The following is a 26,112-nucleotide window of genomic DNA, read 5'->3' as shown; positions in this document are numbered from 1 at the left end:
AGGGCATACAATGGAGAAAAGAAAGTCTTTTCAACACATGGTGCTGGGAAAACTGGAAAGCCACATGTAAAAGAATGAAAATTGACCATTTTTTTTCACCATTCACCAAAACAAACTAAAAATGGATCAAAGACCTAACGGTAAGACCTGAAACCATAAGGCTTCTAGAAGAAAATGTAGGCAGTACACTCTTTGACATCAGTATTAAAAAGATCTTTTCAGACATCATGTCTTCTCAGACAAGGGAAACAACAGAAAGAATAAACAAATGGGACTTCATCAGACTAAAGAGCTTCTTCAAGGCAAAGGAAGACGGGATTGAAACAAAAAAAAACAACCCACTAATTGGGAAAAAATATTTGCAAGTAAGACATCTGACAAAGGCTTAATATCCGTAGTATATAAAGAACACACACAACTCAACAACAAAAAATCAAACAACCTGATCAAAAAATGGGCAGGAGACATGAACAGACATTTCTCCAAAGAACATATATGGATGGCCAATAGACACATGAAAAGATGTCCATCATCGCTGTGCATCAGGGAAATGCAAATCAAAACTACACTATCTTACAGCCATTAGAATGACAAAAATAACTAAAACAAAAAGTAACAAATGTTGGAGAGGTGGTGGAGAAAAAGGAACCCTCATCCACTGCTGATGGGAATGCAAACTGGTGCAGCCACTATGGAAAACAGTATGGAGATTCCTCAAAAAATTAAAAATAGAACTACCGTATGATCCAGCTATCCCACGACTGGGTATCTATCCAAAGAGCTTGAAGTCAGCAATTCCAAAAGTCCTATGCACCCCAATGTTTATTGCAGCATTATTTACAATAGCCAAGACACGGAAGCAACCTAAGTGCCCATCAACAGATGAATGGATAAAGAAGATGTGGTATATATACAATGGAATACTACTCAGCCGTAAAAAAGAACAAAATCATTCCATTTTCAACAACATGGATGGACCTTGAGGGAATTGTGTTAAGTGAAATAAACCAGATAGAGAAGGACAATCTCTGTATGACTCCACTCATATGAGGAATTTAAACATGTGGACAAAGAGAAAAGATTAGTGGCTACCAGGGGAAAGGTGGGGTTGGGGGGTGGGCACAAAGGATGAAGGGGTGCACCTACAACACGACTGACAGACAATAACGTACAACTGAAATTTCACAAGATTGCAACCTATCATTAACTCAATAAAAAATAATTAAAAAAAAGAATTTGATTGGTGTTGCATTGTCTCTTTGGACAAAATTTGGGGAGAACAGCCATGTTACCAACATTAAATGTCCCCAACCGTGAACATGGATAGGACTCCATTTACTTCAGCCTTTAAATTTTCCTCTGTAATATTTTGTAGGTTTTCGTGTATCCATCTTGTACAACTTTTGTTAAATTTCTTCATAAGTATTTCATATGCAAATTTCATATTGTAAATGGAGTGCTCTCTTTCACTTCACTATATAGAAATGCCAGTGTGTTTTTGCACATTGACCTTATATCCATCACTGTTGATAAATTCGCTTATTCTATCTAGTGGTTACTTTGTAGGTTCCGTAGGGATCTGCACACAGAAATATATCATCTGCAAATACAGACAGCTGCATCTTTCCAGCCTGAACGTCTTTCCTTTTCTTTTGCTTGCCCTACTGCTCTGGCGAGGTCCCCTACCACCCGTTAAATAGAAGAGCTGAGGGCAGACATCCTACTCCCCTTCCTGATCTTGGAACAGCTTTCTACCACTGAGTGTGATGCTAGCTTCAGGGTTTTTGGAAATGTCCCTGCTCAGGTTAAAGATGTTCTCTTTTATTCCTAGCTTGCTGAGAGTTTTTACCATTAAAGTATTATTTTTTTCAAATGTTTTTTCTGCATACAATATGATCATTTGTTTTTCTCCTTTATTTTATGAATAAGGTGAATTACATTAACCGATTGCATATGTTAAACCAACCTTGTGTTCCTGGGGTCAACCTTACTTGGTCATGATGTATTAGCCTATGTAGATATTGCTGGATTAGAGTTGTTAATCTTCGTTATGGATTTTTGCATCTATTTTCATGAGAGGAGTTGATTTTGTCATGTCTTTGATTCTGGGATCAGGATAAATACAAGCCCCCTAAAAGGACTTAAGGGTTCTCTCCTCGTTTATCTTATGAAAGAATTTATGTAAGATTGGTATTATTTTTTCTTTGAACGTCTGGTAGAACTCACCAGCAAAGCCATCTGCCTGGAGTTTTCTTTGTGGGAAGATTTTAAAATTATGGATTAGGTTTCTACAGTTGATATACGCTGTTCGAGTTTCAATTACATTTGAGTAAGTTTTGTGAATGCGTTTCCTTCAAGAAATTTTTCTACTTCATCTAAGTTATCGAATTTATTTGCATAAAATTGTTCATAATATTCCCTTACTATCTTTATAATGTCTGTAAGACTCGTAATTATGTCTTTTTTCATCTTGATATTAATCATTAATGTCTTTGCCCTTTTTTCATCATCAGCCTTGCTGGAGGTTTGTCGATTTTTTGTTTTGTTTGTTTGGTGAGGAAAATTGTCCCTGAGCTAATATCTGTGCCAACCTTCCTCTACTTTGTATGTGGGAGGCCTCCAAAGCATGGCTTGATGAGCAGTGTGTAGGGCTCCGCCTGGGATCTGAACCCACAAACACCGGGCCACTGAAGTGGAGCACGTGAACTTAACCATTATGCCACCAGGCTGGCCCCAGGTTTGTCAATTTTATTTTTAATCTCTTCAGAGAGCCACATTTTGTTTCATCAATTATATCTATTAGGTTTTTGTTGTGGTTGCTTCTTTTGTTTCAAATTTTATCTATTTATCCTCTTATCTTTATTATTTGATTCTTTCTGTTTGCTTTATTTCTCTTCTTTTCTTTGATTAGTGTAGAAGTTTAGATCATTGATTTGGGAACTTTTTTGCCAATATAAAAATCAAGTGTGTAAATGTCCATCTGAGAAATGCTATAGCTGCATTTCACAATTTTGATATGGTCTGTTTTCATTTTTATTCTATCTAAAATATTTCGTAATTTCCCTCATGGCATCCTCTGTGACTCATGAGTGAGTCAGAAGTGTGTGTCTTAATTTCCAAGTATTTGGAATTTTCCAGATATCTCTCTGTTGCTGCTATTTACTTGAATTCCATTGTGGTTACTTAACACACTTTGTATGATTTTTACCTTTTTTTAAATACGCTGAGTTTTGGTTCGTGACCAGAATATGGCCCAGCTTTGTGAATGTTCCACATACACTCGAAAAGAACATGACATTCTGCTGTTGTCAGGTGGGACACTCTATGCCAATCAGATCAAGTTATAGCATTTGTTTTACGTCTTCTAGGTCCTTACTGATTTTTCTCCTTTCTTATTCTGTTGGTTACTCAGAGAAAGGTGTTGAAGTTTCCAACGATATTTGGATTTATGTATTTATCCTTTCATTTCCATCAGTGTTTGCTTCCTGGACTTTGCATCTCTTTTGTTAGGTGAACACACGTTTAGGATTGTCCTTTTTTCTTGCTGAGTTGACATCTTTATCATTCTATAATGTCCCTCTTTGTCTCTGGTAATATTCCTTGATCTGACATCTAATTTGTCTGATGTTAACATAGCCACTCTAGCTTTCTCTTGATTTGTGTTGGCATGGTAAAGATTTCTCAATCCTTTTCTTTTTAACTTGTCTATGTCTTAGTATTTAAAGTGAGGTTCTGGTAGATAGCATATAAATTGTCTTGCTTTTTTATCCACTCTGATTATCTCTGTCTTTTAATTGAAGTATTTATACAATGTATGTTTAACGTAATTATAGACACACTTGGATTTTAATCTCCCATCTTGTTGTTTTATACTTGTTCCACAGTTTTTTGCTATTTTCCTCTTTTTCTGCCTTTTTGTTGAATATTTTTTATTATTCTATTTTATCTCCACCATTGGCTTACTAATTATACCTATTTTGAAAATGTTTTAGGAGTGGTTCTATCGTTTACAATACATTTCTGTAATTCATCATAACGTACTATCAAATAAGACAGTACTTCACTTATCGTGCGAGAACATCACAGCTGGGCTCCCTCAGTTCCTCCTTCTCATGCTGGCATTTTACCTCCAATGTGTTAGAATCCCACGACACACTGTTACCATTTTTCTTTGTGTGATTAACTTCCAGAATGACTAAGAAACTGTCTCACAGTTGCCTTCATTTTCACCATTTTCGGAGGCCTTTCTTAGATCCAGATTTTTGTCTTGGGTCATATTCCTTCTGCCTGAATAACTTCCTCTCCTCTTGCTGTGGGCCACACCCAGCCCTCAGCAGTCCATTCCATTTCAGCTCATTTCTCTGCTCGCCCCCTGGGTTCTGCTCAGGTGACACGGCACACAAGTCCCTCTCCTGGGGAGTGGGGGTCCTTATTCAGGAAACCTGGTTGCCCTGCAGCCTCAGCCTTGGATGGATTAGAAGAAAGTTGTGGGGTTTTGCTCATCTGGATTTTTCTCATTGTTAGGGTGGGAGTGATTCTCTTTCCACTTTTCCATGTCCCGGTGCAAAATGTTGAATTTACTTCCATACGTGTTGTGTCTACGACACAGCAAACACTTCAGATCTGACTGCAGTATTTATCCTTGGCTCTGGAAAATTCCTTCATTCTGCTCATGTGTAAAGGGGGTCCTGTGTCCTGGTAGGGGGCCCCTGGACAGGTGGACCTGGGGAGAGGGAGGCATGGCCTCTGCAGGGCCCATGGAAGGAAATGTTCAGGATGGAGGAGGAAGTCCACTCGCAGATGGGGAAGTCGAGGCTCCCAGTCACTCTGCAGGGTCACAAGCCTGAGGGAGGAGGGAGGGGCCTCTCTCTGTCCTGGGGGGTCTTCAGAGCTGGTCAAGAGCAGATTCTAGCAAAAATGATGTTGGACTCATTTCCGACTTAAGACACCGGCAAAGGTTCCCCCAAGAAAGGGAGATGAGGGGACAGTGTGGGGCAGACAGGGTCTCCTGAGAGAGGAGCAGCCCTCCCCAGTCCCCACCCACCTGCTCTGGGCCACTGCTTAGGGAAGGCTGGGTCACTCCCTCACAGCATTGTGGGACCTGCTCCTGCTGGGCACCTGGGGGCAGCGCCCACTGTTCCTCTAGTGGGGGTGGGGGGCAGCAGCTTCAGGGACCACCTGACAGTGGTTGTCACATTATTTTTAGGCCAATAGTCTGTTTCCAAAGAGAACATCATGGAAACATGTCAAAGAGCAAACCTGGGGCTGCTCTGCCTAAACCAGGGGCTCTGGGCGCAGCTGGAGGAGTGGCGGGCCCAGCTGCACCCTCGCCTGCCCCCGGTCACCCGACCCGCACCTCACAGGTGCAGAGCTGGGAGCAGATGAGGAAGCCGGCTGGACCTGACCTTTCTTCCTGACCAGGCCACAGGCCACGCACCCCGACCCCTTCCCCAGGTCACCCAGCCTGTGCTGGGCCTGCCCGACCCAGAAGGGAGCAGCCGAAGAGCAGAGGTGACAGTCACCACGACGGGCCGGGATGCAGCTCACGCCAACGGGACACCACACTCGCTAAGGAGCCGCAGCTCACAGCCCTCGTGGGGGGACCCGGAAACAGCCCAGAGCCCTGGGGGAGCACGTGACCACCCTACAGCACCCAGGACCCCCGGGCAGCGCAGCAGAGGGCAGCCCGTGTCCCCTCACAGACCTTCTGCTCTGGGGGGGCCTTGGTTGCTCCAGGGCCGGCCCAGGAGCTGACCAGCTAGGAGTCCACAGGCCTGGGCCAGGGGCAGTGTGGGCTCCCGTGGTCCCCCGAGGGATGGGCCCGGAGCATCGGAGGCCCTCCCGGGCCGGTGGGGACATGGACAGACCCCCAGCCCTGCGGGTGGAGGACCCGGGTGGTGCTCACGTGCCGGGTGTCCCCACCGGCCATCAGAGCCCTCGTGGTGGCAGGTGGGGTCGGGCGGGGGAGGGGGCGGGGGCGGAGGGGTCAGCTAAGGCGCGCCCGGCCTGGGCCCGCCCGGCCAGGCGTGAGCGGGCGGGCGCCAGGTGGGGGCGGCCAAGGTCACAGCGTCTCCTGAGCCACCACCACCGCCACCCCGACCCTGGGCCAGGTGCACAGCCGGTGGCGAGGCCAGCCGGGGCGCAGCAGCTCCAGGGGCTGGACCAGGCGGCACCGGGCGCCCTGCCTCGCCCAGAGCCTGGGGGCGCTGCTGCTGCTGGGAGGGGCGCTCGGTGCACGCCTGACACCCACCATCGCAGGTGCGCTCGGCAGTGAGATCAAATGTGATAAAGGAAACATGGTGAGGGATGGGAGGCGCCCTCCCTGATGTCGCTCGTTCCTCACGCAGATTGAGGCACGCGTCTGGCCATTCTGCTGCGCACGTGCGCACGTGTGTGTGCGTCTTCACCCACGTGCACCATCACACAGGCGCTTGCCGGTGACACCAAGCCCACAGATTTCCTCCATTTGGTGTGAGGTGACAGACGCTACAGCTCACAGCAGCCCACCGCGGCCTGAGGTCACTCTGGCTTACTCGCCGCGCAGGAGTCCGGGCATCTGACCACGGTGGATGGGACGGAGAACCTCCTTGTTTTTCCCCGTGTGCAGCCACCACGAGGCACATGAGACATACTGCACACACGCGGACACAAACACTCAGTGCTCACACACGTGCACACGCACGCTCTTGCCCAGAGCTCTCAGCCCCTGGGGGCTGGACAAAGTCCTAGCGAGGGGGAAGCCCTGGGAACGGCTGGGAGAGGAACCTGAGTCCTTTTCACAAATTCAGGGTCGGGGGGCTTCCTGGAAGGGGACCACCTGCATGTCACGCCCAACAAGGGCTTTGCACTTGCTCAGAGCAGGACAGGGCCGGGCACAGCTCCCGGGGGCCACTCTAGGGAAGGTGGTCACGTGGTGACATTTGTACACGAACTTGCCCAAAGCCAGGCAAGGCTTAAGTGCAGATGTCCCCCGTGTGCCATCCAGAGCCTGCTGAGCAGGCCCTGCTCATCTGCCGCCACTGGCCCTCGGAAAGCAGCCAGACCTCAGCTCGTGCACAGCGGCGCACCCAGCTCCCTGGCACGAAGGGAAGCACACCAGCACGGCGTCTTTTGCCAAAGTTTATTTGGAAAGCAAAGAATTGAACAAAGGCTCGGAAAATAAGTATTCCCAGTGAGGAAACCAGCTTAGGAGGTAGAAAGCTCAGAGGGTCAGCAGGGCGATGCAGAGGACGGTGGAGGGTGGGGCCTGGGTGGCTGTAAGTGCCCTGCTCACCCCCTCGATGGAGGCAGGGCTGTAGGGCCAGTGCCCTGGGGCGGCAGGAGCTCGCATGTGGTGTCCCGACACAGGCAGCTCTCAATATGCGTGTAGGTGTAGTCCAGCGAGCCACCGTGGGGACAGTCCAGCACCACCTTCCGCTGGCTCGTGCGCTGCTCCTTGCAGCAGGTGCACCTGTGGTCCAGGGCCTGGGCCTCGGCAGAGTACCTGGGGGAGGGCCACAGTGAGGAGCCACTCCCTCCTGGAGGGGGCAGCCTCCCCTTCCCCTCCCCCAACCCTGGCCACTCGTGGCCTGGGACTCACATGGCGAAGGTCCCGCATGACCCGGAGCAGTAGTTCATGGTCACCAACTTGCTGCAGCCGGCATGTGAAATTTCCTTGGTAACGGGGATGGTGGAGCAGGGGATCCTGGTCTCATTGCGAAGGATGCCTGGAGGTGAGGAGGTGGAGGCTCTGAGGCGGGGTCTCCACACTTCAAGGGGGCCCACCAGGTCTCCCTCACTGCTTCCTCTCCTGTCCCCAAGTGCACCTCGCCTGGCCCTCAGCTGCCCACCCTGGGCGCAAGCACCCACCTCGGCCACCCTCTAGCAAGCTGGGCACCCCCAGTGACACTCTCAAACTCCTCACTCTGCTGAGGGACACAGAGGGGACAGGGCTCCCAGGGCACCATCCCCTCATGCCTTCCTCCCCACAGGGCGGCCTGGGTTTAGCCCCACCCACCAGGCCCTGCCTCGGACCCCGGGATCAGCCCACGGAGCGTTCTGTACTCACACTTCCTGCAGCAGCCGTTGGGCATGAGCGTGATGGAGCCCTGGAGGAAAGGAGGATGAGCATGCGCCCCAGACCTTCCCCCAGCTGTGAGCACCTCCTCTGGCCACAGGCGTGGGAAGGGGCTGTTTCTGCAGAACGGGCTAAGGCCAGAGGCCACTGTCCCAGCACTGGGGCTTCAGCCCCATCATAAAATAGGGGACCCCCACTCCCCGGGCTCGCTCACCGGGAGGCAGGCGCTGGCGTCAAATTCCGGGCAGGTGATGTTGGAGATGGACGAGATGAACTGGTTGTGGATTTTCATGCAGCTGAAGAAGGTGCAGTTGTTGGTGGGGTCCCTCTTTACGTCCCCGGGCTGTGGGGCAGAGGACAGCATGGTGAGGGCCCGCAGGAGGCCCACCCAGAAAGACAGACTGGAAACACCTGGAAGGTGCCTGACCAGCCAGGCAACTGTGGCTTCTCGTGCATGAGGCCCAGCCTGCAGGCCCAGAGTCACAGGGAAGGTGACACCCAGGAAGGGCCCAGGGGCAGCCACCAGCCTGTAGTCCACAGACGCGTCCCCTTCCTAAACCCCAGAACTCATGGAGGTGACCTTTTCTGGAAAAATGGTCTTTGCAGCCATACTTAAGATCTCGAGATGAGATCATCCTGGACTACTGGAGGGGGCCCGCAATCCAATGACACAGAGACAGAGGAGTGGGTTGTGTGAGGACAGGCAGAGACTGGAGTGATGCAGCCAGAAGCCCAGGAAGGCCTGGAGCCCAGAAGCTGGAAGAGGCAGGAAGGACCCTCCCTGGGCCAGAGGGAGCGCCGCCCTGCCCACACCTGGGCCTCAGACTCCAGTCTCCAGATGGGGTGGGGTTGGGGGTGGGGGAATCCTGCCTGTTGTTTCAGCCCCCAGTCTGTGGTCCCTTGTCACAGCCACCCAGGACAGTGGCACAGAGGACTCAGCCAGGGGCAGCGGGAGTTGTCCCAGGCCGTGCCCTCAGCCCCAGGCCGGCCCTGCCGTGGCATGAGCAGCCCTGAGCAGGGGATTCGCGCACCTTCAGGATGTACTGCCCGCTGGGCTGGTTGATGATGCAGTGGGTCTGCTCACACTTCATGCAGCACTCCCCAGGGGCCTCCACGAGCTCATAGCCCTACGAGACACACGGCTCAGGTTGGCAAGGGAAAGAGGACAGGAGCTGTTGGAGCCGGAACCCCACTCCTGAAGGGAAGTGATGGGGCAGCGGCTGCTTACGGGGCTGCAGGACGTGCTGCAGGGCACGTGGGTGCAGGAGATGACGTTGAGCTGCGTGGTGCTATTCCTGCTGCCGGTGCACACGCAGTCCTGGCACTTGGAGGAGTAAACTGGAGAGCCGGGCTGAGGGCACAGGGAGGGGTGAGTGAGGCTGGGCACCCTCCACGCCTCCCACCCGCCTCGGGGAGTGCAGCTCCCATCCCAGAAGGCTCTGACAGTGGGAGACAGGAGCTGGGTGCCCCGTGCCTGGCTAGCACAGCGTAGCCCCCTGAGCAAGCCCTCACAGGCACCCCAGCTGGCCAGTGAGCCTGCAGGACCCCACCCCTCCTCACCCACCTCCACCTTCCGTTGTCCCAGCCCAGGGCTCACCTGGTACTCAGCATTCCCGACAACACACACATTCTTGGGCACTGGGGAGAAAGAACGGGGGCCGCAGTCAGATTGCCCTGCCGGGCCCAAGGCCACACACAGCTGGTGGATGGGGCAGGAGCTCAGGGCCGGCGTTGGGGCATCAGACATGCAGAATGAGGCCCCCGAGGAAGGAGCCACTTCACCTCACCTCCCCACTCAAGGCACAGCGAGCCACAGCCCCAGGGCCTCCTCCAGCCCTGGCCCCTGGGCACCACTCACCACACGAGTAGAGGGGGCAGCACCTTCCGGGCAACATCTCGCTCTTCAGCTCGAATCCCAGGGAACACTCAGGGGGCTTCTCCCTGCACAGGCTGGCATTGCACTCTGAAGAGGGGAGGAAAAGCGATAATAAGCAGGGCTCCTTGAAGGCTGCGCCCCGCCACTACCCACAGCACAGGGTGGGGCCTGGGGTGTCTGTGGGTACGAGCACAGCCTCCAGGCCCAAGCACAGCCTCCTCCTACAACACCTACTCTCAGCGGGACACACCCTGCGCCTGCTGCTCCCCAACTCCCCAGGGAGGTGAAATCATCACGGGGAACTTGTTCGGTGAATCCGGGGGACCCAGGAGGGGACAGGCGCCCAGGGACCCAGGCTCGGCTCCCCTCCCCCGGGCGTGGCCTTACTGCAGGAGCTGATGGTGCAGCAGGTGTCAGTGGGGTTGACCTCCGTGACCAGGTAGGTGCCGTCCTCCTTGCACTCAGGCAGGGGCTTCTGGCTGCACTTCCTGGGCTGGCAGACGATGCCTCTTCCACCCTCCAGGCAGACGCAGTCCTTACAGTCGAACTCAAAGCGCTCCCCAAACTGTAGGAGGAAGGGGGTGAGCAGGGAGAAGAGCGGCGGCCTCGCCACGGGCCGGGGCTGCGGGAAAACCTGTGCCCTCCCACCTCTGAGCACACGGGGCAGGTTCTGGCCCAGGACAGAAGCCCTCATTCAGGGCCACACCACTAATATCACGACCGTGACCTGCTCACCAGTATTTGCCTAAATCACGTGGGCCTGGCTCGGGGCAGACACACCACAGGTGTCTAGAGGGTTGATGAAACATAGAACTAAGGAATCAACCATGGGTGGGAGACATGACAGTGCAGTGGCTACGATATCATCTCAGGTCCAGACAGAGCATCGCATGAGCAATGGGTGGGTGGTGTGGACGGGTGGAGGATATGTGGATGGAAGAATGGAGGGAAAGACAGAGGGTCAGATGGTTGGCTGGATGGAGGGAGACACAGACGGATGGATGGATGGAGGGATGAACAGAAGGATGGAGGGATGGATGGAGGGTCAGACAGAGGGATGGAGGGGTGGCAGACACAGAGACGGGAGATGGAAGAATGGATAGAGGGGCAGAAGATGGAGGGATGGGTGGAGGTAGCGACAGGGGAACAGATGGATGGGTGGGTGCATATCGTGCTAGCTCAGCCTTCCAGGACTTAAATGCCTCATTACTCAGTCTTTGAGGCTCCCAGGTTCTCGAGTCCACCCCACCCACCCCACAAAATTCAGGGTTTGTGGGAGAATCCCGCCCCAGCACCAAGGAGGAGGGCCGACCTTTCTGGGCACGCATCAGGTCCCACACAGCCTAGGAGGAGAGAGGAAAGGAATCCTGTCAGCAGAGTCTCGGTGCCGCAGGAGCCAGGCTCAGCCTCGCAGAGGCAGGAGGGAGGCACCGAGAGCAGGCAACGTACCGCAGAACTCCACGCAGACATCAAAGCCGGGGGCGTAGCTGGTGGTGCCCTCGGGGCAGGAGAGCAGCCTTCCACCAGGCCTGTGTCCTTCCGCAGCGAGGAGCTGGAGGGGTGGGGGGCTTCGTGAGATGGGGGTGTGGACGGGCTGGGGAGCAGGCATGCTGGAGCACCACGCCCAGACAGTACCACCCAGGGGCCAAGCCCACACATTTCCCAGCAACTGACCTGGACCCACAGGTGGGCTCCTCGGCAGGACCGCAGGCCCGGTACTCCCTGTGAGACGGGCAAGTCACCGCTGTGGGAGGGAGGCAGCAGTCAGAGGGGCTGGAGACGTCAGAGGAGCCTGTGCATATCCCCCTGGCCCCGACCAGTGACAGTCCTGCCCAGCCCCTCCCACAAAGGACCCACCCTCCCACACTGGCTGAGGGTGGCCAGCTGCCCGCTGCTGCCCGCCTTGGTCCCCCGTGCTGTCCCCAGCCAGGAGACCGGTGCCCAGTGGTGCTTAGCAAGGCTCACAGTCCATCCAGCGCCCCCAGCCCCTCCAGCCTGCCCTTCTTCCCCACCCCAAGGCTCAGCCTGCCTCCATGGGGGCCTGGCCACCACATCCTGATCTGGGTTCAAGCTGGCACAGTGCCCAGCAGAGCCCCGGCGCCCCAGCCCTTCTTCAGGACCCTCGCCCAGGGGCTGAAACACTGGGCACTTACGGCAGGCCCTGGGTGTGGTTCCGCCAGTCGATGCAGACGCCCTCGTGGGCACAGAGGGCCGCATATGTCTGCAGGCTGGCGCACTCCAGGCCTGAGTCGGGCACGAAGCAGCTGTCGAACACGCAGGCGTCATAGTACTGCTGGGGGGGCACCAGGGCGTGGCACTCGGCAAACAAGCTGTTGGGGAGGGGTGTGGGTCACGCTTCAGCCGGTGCCACCAGGCTTTCTCACTCCCCACCACCCAGCCCCTCTGCCTGGGCTGCCCTCCTGGAGCTCAGCCTGCATCCCACCAAGGGGGCCGGCACAGTGGCCCAAGGATGAGGCTGTGTGGCCAGGCTCTCAGAGATGAAGGCGCCACATCTAAATGACCACCAGGTCCCCAGGATCCCACCTCCAGCAACGCTGGCGGAAGGCCACCCAGCCTTGACTTGCATACCTCTGGGCACGAGGCGCTCGCTCCGTGGATGCCAGCTTTGAGGGTGCCCCCTCTCTGTCTACACCCCAATCTGCCTCCCTGGTTCAGCCCTGAATGCTAGCTGCATCCTGGGTCCACTGGTCTACCCAAGGCTTCAAGCTCGGCCTATCCTGCACCTCCCCAGGAGGCAGTTAGAATCAAAAGAGGCAGGGGGGTGTCTGACAAGGCAGCTCGGCCCCAAAGGAATCAGGAGCCTGAGCCCTAAGGCCTTCACCTTCCCAGCCCCACACTAGGCCCCCAGCCTTGTCTCCTCTGTGCAGACAGGGCCCAGGGGTGGGGGGTGCATAGAGGCGAGGCTGCTCCCTGAGTCTCTGCAGCTCTCTAGTGACGAGGCCACAGATGGGCCGGGAGCAGGGTCACCTGTCCTTGATCAGCTCGCAGAGGGAAGGATCACAGTTCTCAGGTGTGGGGGTGCGGCTGCTGGCTGTCGTGGTGGACGGGCGTGGGCTGGTGAAGCTGGAGTGGGGACAGTGTGGCTTGGAGGGGTCGTCCACCACCCACTGGTCAGCTGCGACCTCGCAGTTGGAGATGACCTCCCCACTGGGCAGCACGCAGTCATCCGAGGTGGTGTTGGTGCACGTGCCTGGGTTGGCGAGAAGGGCCAGGTTGTCCAGCAGACCCAGTGAGCGCCTGGGACCCCTCCCCTCCTCCTGCCCAGGTCCTCTGGGGACCAGCTGGCCAGGCGAGGGCACAGACTAGACTAGACTCCTATTGGTGTCCCACAGGGGCCAAAACAGGGATGACGGCCATGGGGCTCCAAGCAGAGGAGGAAGACCTCATCCAGGCTGGCAGGTGCCCACTCCCCGCCGGCCTCCCAGGGGCAGGGCGCAGGAGCCGCAGGGGGCAGGGGCTCACCACACTGGCCCTTGGTGTTGTTGCCAAACAGGCGGTAGGGCAGCCTGATGGAGAAGGAGAGGCCGTCGTAGGAGATGAGGGCGTCCAGCTCGGGGATGTCCACCACGTACTTGAAGCCCGACTTGTACACCTGCAGCCCGTACTTCTTGTAGGGCAGCGCCACGGACTGCTCGTTGACCTGCACCTGTGGCCGACACACCGGGGGTCAGAGGGCCAGCCTGGCAGAAGCTGGCCACTCAGCGGGAGGCCTGTCCTTCCCTGGCAGCCTGTACAAAGGACCCTTGTGTGTCTGAGGGATGGGGAGGCTAGGCTGTGCCTTCAGAGAGCGCCTGGGGCCACAGCACCCTCCTCATCAAACCGTGTGGTGGGGGTCCCACCCTTTCTCAATTCCTTTTCAGTGCACTAAGCAGACTTGTCCAGGCTGGTCCCAGGGGTGAGGACCCCAAGACTCTGGGCCCTGTGCAGAGGGTGGGGCTCCCCTGGCCATGGGAGCCAACCACTCCATGATGTGTGTGCACCTGTGCTTGGGGAGGGGGCTTCTGCCACAGAGACCTGTGCTCAGGGCGGGCGGTGGGGTCAGGAGAGGGGAGGTTGATGGGTCCCTGATGCCCCTGGTGGCCCTGTGAGAAGGGCTGCATGCGTCCCATGAGCACTGACCCCCTCCCAGCCCAGCTCTGGGGGTGCAGCCCAGCCCCCACCAAGGGAGGGAGCCGTATGGGTGCCCCGCCGTGGCTGTGGGGCCCGCCAGCATACCTGCACCTTCAGGGGCAGCATCTGCACCGTCCTGAGCTGCACCTCCTGGCTCTCGTGGCGCACGATGAGTGTGCGGGGGCAAAGACACTCGGTCGGTGACATCACAGTGGTAGTTGTCGATGTAGACCCCGAAGTTGTCCACGGTGGGGTTGACCTCCTCCACCAGCACGTACGTGCAGTTGCCCTGGTAGCTGTAGTAGAGCCCGTCGAAGGTGGTGTAGTGTGGGTCCCCCCAGCCCGTGCAGTAGCCTGTGGAGGGAGCCCGGGTGAGCCGGGGGCAGAGGGAAGGTGGGACCAGGGGGGAGGGAACAGGATGCAGTCAGGAGCTCAGGGAGGGTGGAAGAGAGCAGGGAGGAACCTAGGGATACAGAAAGTCTGGTCTGGGACAGGCGGGGCATCTGGGCTGGGGAGATGGGGGTCAGCGTCTTCCAGCCCCCAAAAAGCATCTCCCCACACAGCCCTCAGCGGCTGTTCCTTCTGCAGAATGGGGCCTGGCTTTGGAGTCAGAAGGTCCAGGTTCAAACACCAGCTCTGCCCCTATAACCACAGAGGTGCCGGCGCTCCACCAGGCACACCCCTCCCCCTGCTCAGGTCCCCTCGAGAGGAGGAATGAGCAGGGCCATGGGAAGCCCTTCTGAATGTGTGCTTGGCCCTTGGTGAGCTCGGCTGTCAAGGCTGTCACGTCCAACCTGGGGTCTGCACCGGAAGACCTCAGGCCTCACAGCCCCCGCCCACGGAAGGGAGGAGGTGGGGAGGGTCCAGCCACAGCGTGGGCTTACAGTCGCACTCCCAGTGCCAGCAGCAGCCGTCGGGGTCCAGGACGCGTACGGGCTTAAGGTTGTTGGAGCAGGTGGGCATGGGCGGGGGCTCGCACTCCACCTGCACGATCTCCACTGTGTTGTCGTGCTTGCATGTGGCCATGGTGCAGTTGCAGAGCCACCACGTCTCGTTCTCCTGAGGGCAGGGAGGGTGCAGGGTCAGGGGGACAGGCCCCACCACCCGGCCCACCGAGGACACTCTTGTGAGGCCCCTGCTTGTGAGGCCCCGGGGTGAGTACCTAAGAGCCCTCCCCAGGAGGCTGGAGGCCAAGGGCGGCTTCAAGGCCACCATGTTGCAGCAAGAAGGGCCTGGGTGAGACAGTGGGATGCCCTGGCAGACCCTGTGTCTGAAAGGCAGCTTGAAGCCGCAGCCCTACTGGGGATGGTGAAGGGCATGGGGTACAGTGGCATCTTGGGTGACCAGCAGGAAGACAGCGCCTGGGGCATTGAAGGCCTGGACGGTGGGGACACAGCCACCCACAGCCCACTGACCTCTCTGGGAGGATCAAAGTCAGGGCACCCAGGGCGCTTGGTGGTGGCTGGCGTGCTTGATGTTGTGGACAGCGTGGGCGTTGGCGTGGGTGTGCTGGGCGTTGGGGAGGGGCTGGTCGGGCAGGACCAGTTGAAGAATTGCAAGGAGCAGTCCAGCGAGCAGTTCACGAAGTAGCAGGTGTCCCCGTGCCTGCCGTTGTACACCAGGCTGCCGCCTGCAGGGGGAGAGACCAGTGCCTACGCCATCCAGGCAGGGCTGGCCGCCAGTGTGCACAGGCGGGTCCCCACCCAGGCCACCAGAGGGGAGCCCCCCACCCCTCTCCCCCTGACTCGTGGCTGCAGCAAGGTGGGGCTGGCCACGGAATTAGCTCTCCCCACGCAGCACCCAGCTTCCCTAGCAAGCTCCCGGTTTAGACCTGAAACCCGACTCCTACCCCTTAGAAAACCAGAGCTCAAAGTCCCACCTAGCATCCACTGTCTGAGAGTCAGAAGGAACAGCCTGTGTACCTGGGCAATAGGCCGTGTCGTTCAGAAAACAGTAGCACTCGCTGCAGTGGGTGGTGCTCACGCTGGTGGTGGTGATGGTGCTTGTGGTGATAAGCGGGGTCGGGGTAGGGGTGGGCATGCTGGTGGTTGAGGTGCTGGTGGTTTGTGGTGTGGTCGAGGTCAGGGTGGCGGTCTCAGTGATGGTAGTAGTGGTGGTGCTTGTGATTTCTGTGATGGTAGGAGTCGGGGTGGTAGTCTCTGTGGAGGTATTGGTGATGAAGGTAGGGGTCGAGGTTGGGGTCTCAGTGGTGGTGGTGGTGGTGGTGGTGGGAGTTGGGGTTGAGGTGTGGGTGGTGGTGGGGGTAGATGTGGGGGCACACAAGCAGCAGTAGACGTTGATCTCATAGTTGAGGCAGTAACGCATGGGAAGGGTCCCCCTGGCTTCTGGTCTTGGTTTTTGCACACCAGTCCAACTGAAGTGTTGCACACCACCCTTTGTCCAAGCTGTTCGATGGGAACATGTGGATACTTGGTGGCTCTGCAGGAGATGTCGGCTGCCCAGCCTGATCCACAGACGTCTCCAATGGGTTCAAAGTCTCCACCCGGTTTGGGAAAGGGTTTCTTATGAGAATCCAGCCAGCCAGTCCATTTGCAGTCAGCCACACACGGAGTGGTGACAGTGCTCGAGGACAGGGTGCTCGTCGTGGTGGGGGTTGGTGTTGAGGGCTCTGTGGTGGTGGTGGTGATGATGCTGGGGGTCTCGGTTGAGGTCCCTGGGGTGGTCGTGGTGGGGGTTGTGGTCTCTGTGGTGGTGGTGGTGGGGGGGTTGGTGTTGAGGGCTCTGTGGTGGTGGTGGTGGTGGTGATGCTGGGAGATGATGAGGGTTTTGTGGTGGTGGTGGTGGCGATGCTGGGGGTCTCGGTTGAGGTCCCTGGGGTGGTGGTCGTGGTGGCGGTTGTGGTCTCTGTGGTGGTGGTGGTGGTGATGGTGATGGTGGGGGTCGGGGTTGAGGTGTCTGTGGTCGTGGGGCTAGATGTGGGGGCACACAACCCACAGCAGTAGACGTTGATCTCATAGTTGAGGCAGTAAGGCATGGGGAAGGGTCCCCCTGGCTTCTGGTCTTGGTTTTTGCACACCAGTCCAATTGAAGTGTTGCACACCACCCTTTGTCCAAGCTGTTCGATGGGAACATGTGGAAACTTGGTGGCTCTGCAGGAGATGTCGGCTGCCCAGCCTGATCCACAGACGTCTCCAATGGGTTCAAAGTCTCCACGCGGTTTGGGAAAGGGTGGCTTATGAGAATCCAGCCAGCCAGTCCATTTGCAGTCAGCCACACACGGAGTGGTGACAGTGCTCGAGGACAGGGTGCTCGTCGTGGTGGGGGTTGGTGTTGAGGGCTCTGTGGTGGTGGTGGTGATGATGCTGGGGGTCTCGGTTGAGGTCCCTGGGGTGGTGGTCGTGGTGGCGGTTGTGGTCTCTGTGGTGGTGGTGGTGGTGATGGTGATGGTGGGGGTCGGGGTTGAGGTGTCTGTGGTGGTGGGGGTAGATGTGGGGGCACACAACCCCACAGCAGTAGACGATTGATCTCATAGTTGAGGCAGTAAGGCATGGGGAAGGGTCCCCCTGGCTTCTGGTCTTGGTTTTTGCACACCAGTCCAACTGAAGTGTTGCACACCACCCTTTGTCCAAGCTGTTCGATGGGAACATGTGGAAACTTGGTGGCTCTGCAGGAGATGTCGGCTGCCCAGCCTGATCCACAGACGTCTCCAATGGGTTCAAAGTCTCCACGCGGTTTGGGAAAGGGTGGCTTATGAGAATCCAGCCAGCCAGTCCATTTGCAGTCAGCCACACACGGAGTGGTGACAGTGCTCAGGGACCAGGGTGCTCGTCGTGGTGGGGGTTGGTGTTGAGGGCTCTGTGGTGGTGGTGGTGATGATGCTGGGGGTCTCGGTTGAGGTCCCTGGGGTGGTGGTCGTGGTGGGGGTTGTGGTCTCTGTGGTGGTGGTGGTGGTGATGGTGATGGTGGGGGTCGGGGTTGAGGTGTCTGTGGTGGTGGGGCTAGATGTGGGGGCACACAACCCACAGCAGTAGACGTTGATCTCATAGTTGAGGCAGTAAGGCATGGGGAAGGGTCCCCCTGGCTTCTGGTCTTGGTTTTTGCACACCAGTCCAACTGAAGTGTTGCACACCACCCTTTGTCCAAACTGTTCGATGGGAACATGTGGATCTTTGAGTAGGGCTTGTGCAGGAGATGTCGGCTGCCCAGCCTGATCCACAGACGTCTCCAATGGGTTCAAAGTCTCCACCCGGTTTGGGAAAGGGTTTGCTATGAGAATCCAGCCAGCCAGTCCATTTGCAGTCAGCCACACACGGAGTGGTGACAGTGCTCGAGGACAGGGTGCTCGTCGTGGTGGGGGTTGGTGTTGAGGGCTCTGTGGTGGTGGTGGTGATGATGCTGGGGGTCTCAGTTGAGGTCCCTGGGGTGGTGGTCGTGGTGGGGGTTGTGGTCTCTGTGGTGGTGGTGGGGGGGGGGTTGGTGTTGGGGGCTTGTGGTGGTGGTGGTGGTGGTGATGCTGGAGATGAGGATTGGCTCTGTGGTGGTGGTGGTGGCGATGCTGGGGGTCTCGGTTGAGGTCCCTGGGGTGGTGGTCGTGGTGGCGGTTGTGGTCTCTGTGGTGGTGGTGGTGGTGATGGTGATGGTGGGGGTCGGGGTTGAGGTGTCTGTGGTCGTGGGGCTAGATGTGGGGGCACACAACCCACAGCAGTAGACGTTGATCTCATAGTTGAGGCAGTAAGGCATGGGGAAGGGTCCCCCTGGCTTCTGGTCTTGGCTGTGGTGGTGGTGGTGAGGGTGGGGGTCGGGGTTGTGGTCTTGGTGGTGGTGGTGGGGGTTGTAGTCTCTGTGATGGTGGTGTTGGGCGTCGGGGTGGATGTCCTTGGGGTGGTGCTCGCAGTGGGTGTTGTGGTCTCACTGGTGGTGGTGGTGGTGGTGTGGGTTGTAGTCTCTGTGGTGGTGGTGGTGGGCGTCGGGGTGGATGTCCTTGGAGTGGTGCTCACGGTGGGTGTTGTGGTCTCAGTGGTGGTGGTTGTGGTTGGGGTTGTAGTCTCTGTGGTGGTGGTGGTAGGCGTCGGGGTGGATGTCCTTGGGGTGGTGCTTGTGGTGGGTGTTGTGGTCTCAGTGGTGGTGGTGGTGGTGTTGGTGGTGGTGATGATCGAGGTCGGGGTTGAGGTCTCTGGGGTCGTGGGGCAAGGTGTGGAGAGACACAACCTACAGCAGTAGACGTTGATCTCATAGTTGATGCAGTAAGGCATGGGGATGCGTCCCCCGGGCTTCTGGTCTTTGTGTTTGCACACCAGTCCAACTGAAAGGTCACACACCAGCGTTTGTTCAAGCTGTTCGATGGGAACATCTCGATACATACTGGCTCTGCAGGAGATGTTGGTTGCACAGCCTGATCCACAGACATCTCCAATGGGTTCAATGTCTCCACCTGTGCCAGGAAAGGTTGGTTTACCAGAATCCAGCCAGCCAGTCCATTCGCAGTCAGCCACACACGTAGGAGTGGTAATGGCCATGGACGTGGTAGGTGTAGTGGTGGGAGTCGGGGTGGAGGTCTCTGTGGACGTGGTGGTGGTGGTGCTGGGTGTCATGGTGGGGGTCCCCGTGGTGCGGGTCATGGTGTGTGTTATGGTCACAGTGGTCGTAGGGGCGGGGGTCGGGGTTGTGGTCTCCGTGGTGGTGGTGGTGGTGATGGTGGGGGTCGGGGTTGTGGTCTCTGTGGTGGTGGTGATGGTGGGGGTCGGGGTTGTGGTCTCTGTGGTGGTGGTGGTGGTGATGGTGGGGGTCGGGGTTGTGGTCTCTGTGGTGGTGGTGATGGTGGGGGTCGGGGTTGTGGTCTCTGTGGTGGTGGTGGTGGTGATGGTGGGGGTCGGGGTTGGGGTCTCTGTGGTGGTGGTGATGGTGGGGGTCGGGGTTGTGGTCTCTGTGGTGGTGGTGGTGGTGATGGTTGGGGTCGGGGTTGGGGTCTCTGTGGTGGTGGTGGTGGTGGGGGTCGGGGTTGTGGTCTCTGTGGTGGTGGTGGTGGTGATGGTGGGGGTCGGGGTTGGGGTCTCTGTGGTGGTGGTGGTGGTGGTGGTGGTGGTGATGGTGGGGGTCGGGGTTGGGGTCTCTGTGGTGGTGGTGGTGGTGGGGGTCGGGGTTGTGGTCTCTGTGGTGGTGGTGGTGGTGATGGTGGAGGTCAGGGTTGTGGTCTCTGTGGTGGTGGTGGTGGTGGTGATGGTGGGCATTGGGGTTGTGGTCTCTGTGGTGGTGGTGATGGTGGGGGTCGGGGTTGGGGTCTCTGTGGTGCTGGTGGTGGTGGTGGTGGTGGTGGTGATGGTGGGTGTTGGGGTTGTGGTCTCTGTGGTGGTGGTGATGGTGGGGGTCGGGGTTGTGGTCTCTGTGGTGGTGGTAGTGATGGTGGGTGTTGGGGTTGTGGTCTCTGTGGTGGTGGTGGTGGTGGTGGTGGGGGTCGGGGTTGTGGTCTCTGGGGGGTGGTGGTGGTGATGGTGGAGGTCAGGGTTGTGGTCTCCGTGGTGGTGGTGGTGATGGTGGGCGTTGGGGTTGTGGTCTCTGTGGTGGTCGTGATGGTGGGGGTCGGGGTTGGGGTCTCTGTGGTGCTGGTGCTGGTGCTGGTGGTGATGGTGGGCGTTGGGGTTGTGGTCTCTGTGGTGGTGGTGGTGGTGGGGGTCGGGGTTGTGGTCCCTGTGGTGGTGGTGGTGGTGGGGGTCGGGGTTGTGGTCTCTGTGGTGGTGGTGGGGGTCGGGGTTGTGGTCTCTGTGGTGGTGGTGGTGGTGGTGGTGGTGGTGATGGTGGGGGTCGGGGTTGTGGTCTCCGTGGTGGTGGTGGTGGTGATGGTGGGGGTCGGGGTTGTGGTCTCCGTGGTGGTGGTGGTGGTAGTGATGGTGGGTGTTGGGGTTGTGGTCTCTGTGGTGGTGGTGATGGTGGGGGTCGGGGTTGGGGTCTCTGTGGTGGTGGTGGTGGTGGTGGTGATGGTGGGGGTTGGGGTTGTGGTCTCTGTGGTGGTAGTGGTGGTGATGGTGGGGGTCGGGGTTGTGGTCTCCGTGGTGGTGGTGGTGGTAGTGATGGTGGGCGTTGGGGTTGTGGTCTCTGTGGTGGTGGTGGTGGTTGGGGTCGGGGTTGTGGTCTCTGTGGTGGTGGTGGTGGTGATGGTCGTGGTCCGGGTTGAGGTCTCTGGGGTCGTGGGGCAAGGTGTGGAGAGACACAACCCACAGCAGTAGACGTTGATCTCATAGTTGAGGCAGTAAGGCATGGGGATGCGTCCCCCAGGCTTCTGGTCTTGGTTTTTGCACACCAGTCCAACTGACGTGTTGCAAACCACCGTTTGTTCAAGCTGTTCGATGGAATCGTTTGGATACATATGGGCTCTGCAGGAGATGTTGGCCACCCAGCCTCTTCCACAGACATCTCCGATGGGTTCAATGTCTCCACCTGTGCTGGTAAAGGTTGGTTTATCAGAATCCAGCCAGCCAGTCCATTCGCAGTCAGCCACACACGTAGTAGTGGTAATGGTCTTGCACGTGGTATGTGTAGTGGTGGGAGTCGGGGTGGAGGTCTCTGTGGACGTGGTGGTGATGGTGCTGGGTGTCATGGTGGGGGTCCCCGTGGTGCGGGTCGTGGTGTGTGTTATGGTCACAGTGGTCGTAGGGGTGGGGGTCAGGGTTGTGGTCTCTGGCATGGTGGTCGTGGTGGGGGTGGTGGTCGTGGGGGTCGTGGTTGGGGTCGAAGGACACTCCTCCATGGGCAGGCAACAGCGGACACGTATCTCGTAGTCATAGCAGACTCCAAATGGTCCGTCCCCAAACTGGTCTTCGTTCTTGCAGATGAACCCAAATGACACATTGCACTGCACCTTCTGGCCCAGATCCTCCAAGCTGAGCTGGGGCTCCGTGGCCGCCCTGCACTCGATGTCCTCAGGGGCCTGGCAGACGCTGTCGAACCTCTCACGGTCCCCGCTGTCGCCGTGAGTCTCGGGGTGATCCTCGTTGATCCAGTCGGACCAGAAGCAGCACGGCGCTAGGGAAGCAGACCCAGGGCTGGTCAGCCACGCCTGGGGGCGCGCCTGCCGGGGAGGTCACTGGGACTCAGAGATGTCAGAGACCCTCAGGACCGGCTCCCTGTCGTCCCCCAGGACCCGGTTGTAGGGTCAGAGAGTTTAGAGCTGGACACCACTTCCACCTGCCTTTTGCAGCTGGAAAACTGAGGCCCAGAGAGGGATGAGCCCTCGCACCCCCAGCGTTGATGGACCCAGGCCTCGGGGCTCAGACCAGCCCTCCTTCCTCCACTATTTTCAAATTCTTGTGCCCAAAAATTAACAACCAAAAGGTCACCCATTCCAGTGAGGAAGGGGCTTGGTCTCAACCCTTGACCAACCATGTTGTCACCCAGAGCAGGTCAAGTCCCCCTGCGTGAGTCCCTGGACTCAAATACGGGGAAATAAGTCACCAAATGCACCATCTCGGTCTGTGAGCAGATGGCCCGCCAGCTGGCCCCACATCAGGGTCTCGAGGGATCTCCTCGGAGTTCGTTTATGTGACCTGTCCCCCTGGCCCCATCTCCCACCCAGAAGTACCATCCACGGGACTTACACGGAGTTGAAGTGGAAGATGAACCTGCAGTAATGTGGGAAAAAAAAAGAGAGATGATGTCATTACACAGCTCAAGACTTTTTAAAATCTTTTTAAATTTTACATGTTTCTTTTTCCTGTGGCTGTCATACCCCTGGTGGCTTGCCCAGTGGTAGCTCCGATTTCCACCAGAACAAATGCAGAGGAATTGAAGGACATTTCTCTGCTTTCTTCAACCCTTGGGATATTTTCTTGCTGGTTTTTGGAAATGTCCCCAAGTCGCCTTCACTGTGGTTGGGGCTCGGGAGGGTGGTCGTGACACAGGCATCTCAACTCCCAAGGCCGAGGGCCCGGGGGACATTTTCCTGAGTTGAGACGCGTGTCAGCGAGAACCCCCGCCCATGCGCAGAGGTGACAGCTGCCACGCCAGCTGTGCTCCTGCCCCTGGAAGGGCCTTTGCTACTGGACTCAGGGTGCAGAGGAGGCAGGAGCCCCAGGAGGAAAGGGGGCCTCACCTGTGCTGGAGGTGGGGGTGGTTGTGGTGATGGTGGTGGCGGTGGCGGTGGTGGAGGTGACGGGGGTCGTGCTGGTGGGTGTGGAGGAGGTTGAGGGTGTAGAGGTGCACCCACAGGTGTTGAAGTGCTGCTCCACCGTCCCGTTGGGGCCACATAGCTCCCAGTAGCAGAAGCAGCCGTGCTGGGTGTAGTTGAGAATCTTTCCTGGGGGATGGGAGGGAGGCTGACGCCAACACTTTGGGAGCAAGACTCACAAGACCCCTCTCGGCCTGTCCCAGAAGGGAAAGGCAGGCTGTCCCCGGTCTCCGGCAAGCGGCAAACCAATGCCCCCTTGGGACCCCTCCCCAGAACCCTAAGGGTCCCCATCAGGATGGAGAAGCTGAGTCACAGGAGGGCATTTGCCACGGGGAGCATCAGGATGTGAGCCCCAAGGGGCTGCTGCCCATCAGGCAGGTCTGAGCCAGGAAGGGCCCCCGGGGTCCACGGGGTGGAGGAGGAGACTGAGTGTCCAGGGTCCAGGGACAGGAGAGCCACAGGCTCTTCCGGGTGGGTCTGGCCTGCCGCCTGGGGGGCAGCCACAGAAGGCAGCTTACCTTCCTCGGGCCAGCAGATGACCTTGGAGGACTTGCTGCACATGCTGGAAGGGAAGTGCTGCAGCTTCAGACCCCGGAAAATGAGGAAAGTCGCCTCTGCCCCCTGGCTCCGCCCTCCCCGCCACGCCCGAGGCCGAGCCCCCTGTGCACACCCCCAATGCCACACCCCCAATGCCACGCCCCTGAAGCCTGCCAGAAGCCCAGGGCACGGCCCCAAAGACCCACCCCAGAGGAGCCACCCGTGTTAACTATGCAGAGAGGGGACGAGGCGAGGCAGGTAAAAGCCTGATGCAGAAGGGAGGCTGAGAAGGAAGGCCTGCCTCTCCCCAGAAGGAGGCTGGTCCCCACGCCCTGGCTCCTGTGTGTGAGTGTGTGCATGTGCATCCACGCACGTGTGACCCAGAGGTGTGTGTGTGTGAGAGCATGTGTGTGGTGTCCACTTCTGTGTATGTGAACACTTTGTGTGCCTGTGCGTGGGTGCATGGATGTGTATGCTCGTGGGTGCATGTGCACCTGTAGGTGTGTGTGTGGCCGTGTCACAGGCACATGCATGTGAGCACGTGTGCGTGTGCCTGTGTGTGTGCTGCCCTGCCCCATGTCCACCATGATGTGAGCCTAGGTACCAAGACTGGCAGATGTCATCCGTGGGAACAGACGCTCCAGGTAGGTAGCGGATGCCCTTGATATAGCAGCCACATTGGTCTCTTCTGACGCACTTCTTCAGGTCCTCATCATAGATGGGCCTGTGCTTAGGGCACCGGGGGTAGCAGCCTGGTGGGCACAGGGCACAGGGCAAAGGGCTTGGACCACGGTGGGGGACCCCACGTCCACCAGACCCCACCCATGGGCCCCACTCTGGCAGGTCCTTCTCTGCAGGATGTCCCTATGGAAAGGTCAGGGACTGGAAAGGCAGGGACCTACATACCCCCAGCTGGGCCCTGAACAGTGCCACATGGCCAAAGTGACAGCTAGGTCCCGCCACCTGCTGAGGGACAGCCAGGCCCCACCCAGCCTCCAGGTTGCACCCTGGGCCCCTGACCTGATGTCCCTCCCATGAGGTAGGAGGCTCCCTCCCCAGACTTCACAGCTCAGTCCTTCATGTCGCTAGTTCTCAGATCAAAGGCGTGGAGAGGCCTCCCAGACCCACCTCTGAAAGCTCCCTCCCCCTCGTCCTGCTCTGCAGGTCCCATAGCACTCTCTGCTCCTGACAACACCCGGTACCTGTTAACCTGCTTCTTTTCTGCCTCCCCCCGAGAGGGCGGGGTCATAGCTCAGTCTCCAACCCACTGTGCAATCAACAAACAGACTCTGCAGAAGGTGAACCTGGCCCACCTTGGGGCTCAGGGTCCCCGGCCCCCACAGAACATCTCTCAGGGTGACCCCAAGGGTCTCCAGAGGACACTGCCCTTCGGCCCCAGGCCAGCAGGGCAGGGCAGGCCACTCTCACCCAGGAGGCCCCGCTCACCCTCAAGGTAGGACAAGGAGATGCTGGAGTGGATGCCGTTGATGGTCCTGCAGGTCTCCAAGCTGCGGTGCCCACAAGGCTCGTAGTGCCACTCACACTCGTGCGGGGGGTTGTAGTAGTCGCAGAATATGGCTGGGGAGGAGGGAGGTGAGGTCAGACTTGGTGAGTGCCGAGGCCAGGTCGGGGGGACGGGCCGGGAGGGGCCAGCTCCCTCCTGCCACCCCAGGCAGCACAGTGGCCCCGAGGAAGGACACTTGGATCCTTGGGTTGGGGGAGGCGGGCAGGGGACCACATACACCCCATCCCTTGCAGGGGTAAGTTGCGCCACCCACCCCACTGGCACCCAGGTCCAGGACGGGCGGACACTCACGGCACAGGTCCGGCGTCCTCCAGAACACACAGGCCCCCTCCTTGGTGCACTCCTGGGCGTAGGCGGCCACAGCAGAGCAGAAGCACTCACAGTCGCCACCCGAGTCGCAGGAGCACGAGTCGTAGACACAGGCCTCATAGAAGGGTGTGGGGTTCACCTGGGGGAGAAGCCACCATGTGCCCTGGGCCTGTGCTGCCCTCTGGGGATCAGGCCTCCCCTGCGGCCAGAGGATCTCAGGACCATGAGGCCAGCCCCACACCTGGGACATGGGGTGGTCGCCCAGCACTAGTTTCCCAGGCCTCCAGTGAGGCTGACAGGTGAGGTCCAGACACGGTTGGCCAACTCTGGCCATGCAGACCCTCAGGGTCCCGGGGTCTTCTGCCATGAGACAGACCACCCTGCACCTGCTCCCTCGCCCCCACTGCTTGGAGCTGAGAACCATCGGGTCTTAGAAGCTGAGTGTTCTTTCTCCCTCCTGGAAGGTACAGGAGGCTGGGGGTCCAGCTAGAGGTCTCAGAGGGAAAGCTGGACCTCTGGTCGTGTGTCCAAAGGACACGGAGGATGGCACTGAAGCGAGA

The 26,112-nt window shown here is 57.9% G+C and overlaps 1 protein-coding gene across 1 annotated transcript in view; it reads right to left on the bottom strand.

Moving 5' to 3' along the window:
* Nucleotides 1-7,115: 7,115 nt before the first annotated feature.
* The window catches only part of LOC103545000 (mucin-2-like), a 29,281-nt gene continuing 10,284 nt past the window's right edge, over nucleotides 7,116-26,112 (bottom strand). Inside the window, 33 exon segments of the mRNA XM_070564655.1 lie at nucleotides 7,116-7,483; nucleotides 7,580-7,706; nucleotides 8,048-8,087; nucleotides 8,271-8,399; nucleotides 9,088-9,183; nucleotides 9,285-9,407; nucleotides 9,654-9,694; nucleotides 9,915-10,019; nucleotides 10,320-10,497; nucleotides 11,241-11,275; nucleotides 11,382-11,442; nucleotides 11,445-11,484; nucleotides 11,607-11,676; nucleotides 12,086-12,090; nucleotides 12,092-12,262; nucleotides 12,921-13,143; nucleotides 13,416-13,599; nucleotides 14,169-14,249; nucleotides 14,251-14,417; nucleotides 14,948-15,122; nucleotides 15,479-15,693; nucleotides 15,986-16,554; nucleotides 16,632-16,928; nucleotides 17,015-17,492; nucleotides 17,829-18,168; nucleotides 18,245-19,738; nucleotides 20,314-22,040; nucleotides 22,613-22,636; nucleotides 23,107-23,310; nucleotides 23,700-23,743; nucleotides 24,323-24,470; nucleotides 25,165-25,296; nucleotides 25,535-25,691. Coding sequence (XP_070420756.1) covers nucleotides 7,270-7,483; nucleotides 7,580-7,706; nucleotides 8,048-8,087; nucleotides 8,271-8,399; nucleotides 9,088-9,183; nucleotides 9,285-9,407; nucleotides 9,654-9,694; nucleotides 9,915-10,019; nucleotides 10,320-10,497; nucleotides 11,241-11,275; nucleotides 11,382-11,442; nucleotides 11,445-11,484; nucleotides 11,607-11,676; nucleotides 12,086-12,090; nucleotides 12,092-12,262; nucleotides 12,921-13,143; nucleotides 13,416-13,599; nucleotides 14,169-14,249; nucleotides 14,251-14,417; nucleotides 14,948-15,122; nucleotides 15,479-15,693; nucleotides 15,986-16,554; nucleotides 16,632-16,928; nucleotides 17,015-17,492; nucleotides 17,829-18,168; nucleotides 18,245-19,738; nucleotides 20,314-22,040; nucleotides 22,613-22,636; nucleotides 23,107-23,310; nucleotides 23,700-23,743; nucleotides 24,323-24,470; nucleotides 25,165-25,296; nucleotides 25,535-25,691 — 8,094 coding nt within the window. The 3' untranslated portion in view covers nucleotides 7,116-7,269.

The sequence above is a fragment of the Equus przewalskii genome, chromosome 11, assembly GCF_037783145.1.
Source record: "Equus przewalskii isolate Varuska chromosome 11, EquPr2, whole genome shotgun sequence".
Lineage (NCBI taxonomy): Eukaryota > Metazoa > Chordata > Mammalia > Perissodactyla > Equidae > Equus > Equus przewalskii.
The sequence above is the reverse complement of the archived record's forward strand: the minus strand, read 5'-3'. Positions and strand labels throughout refer to the sequence as shown.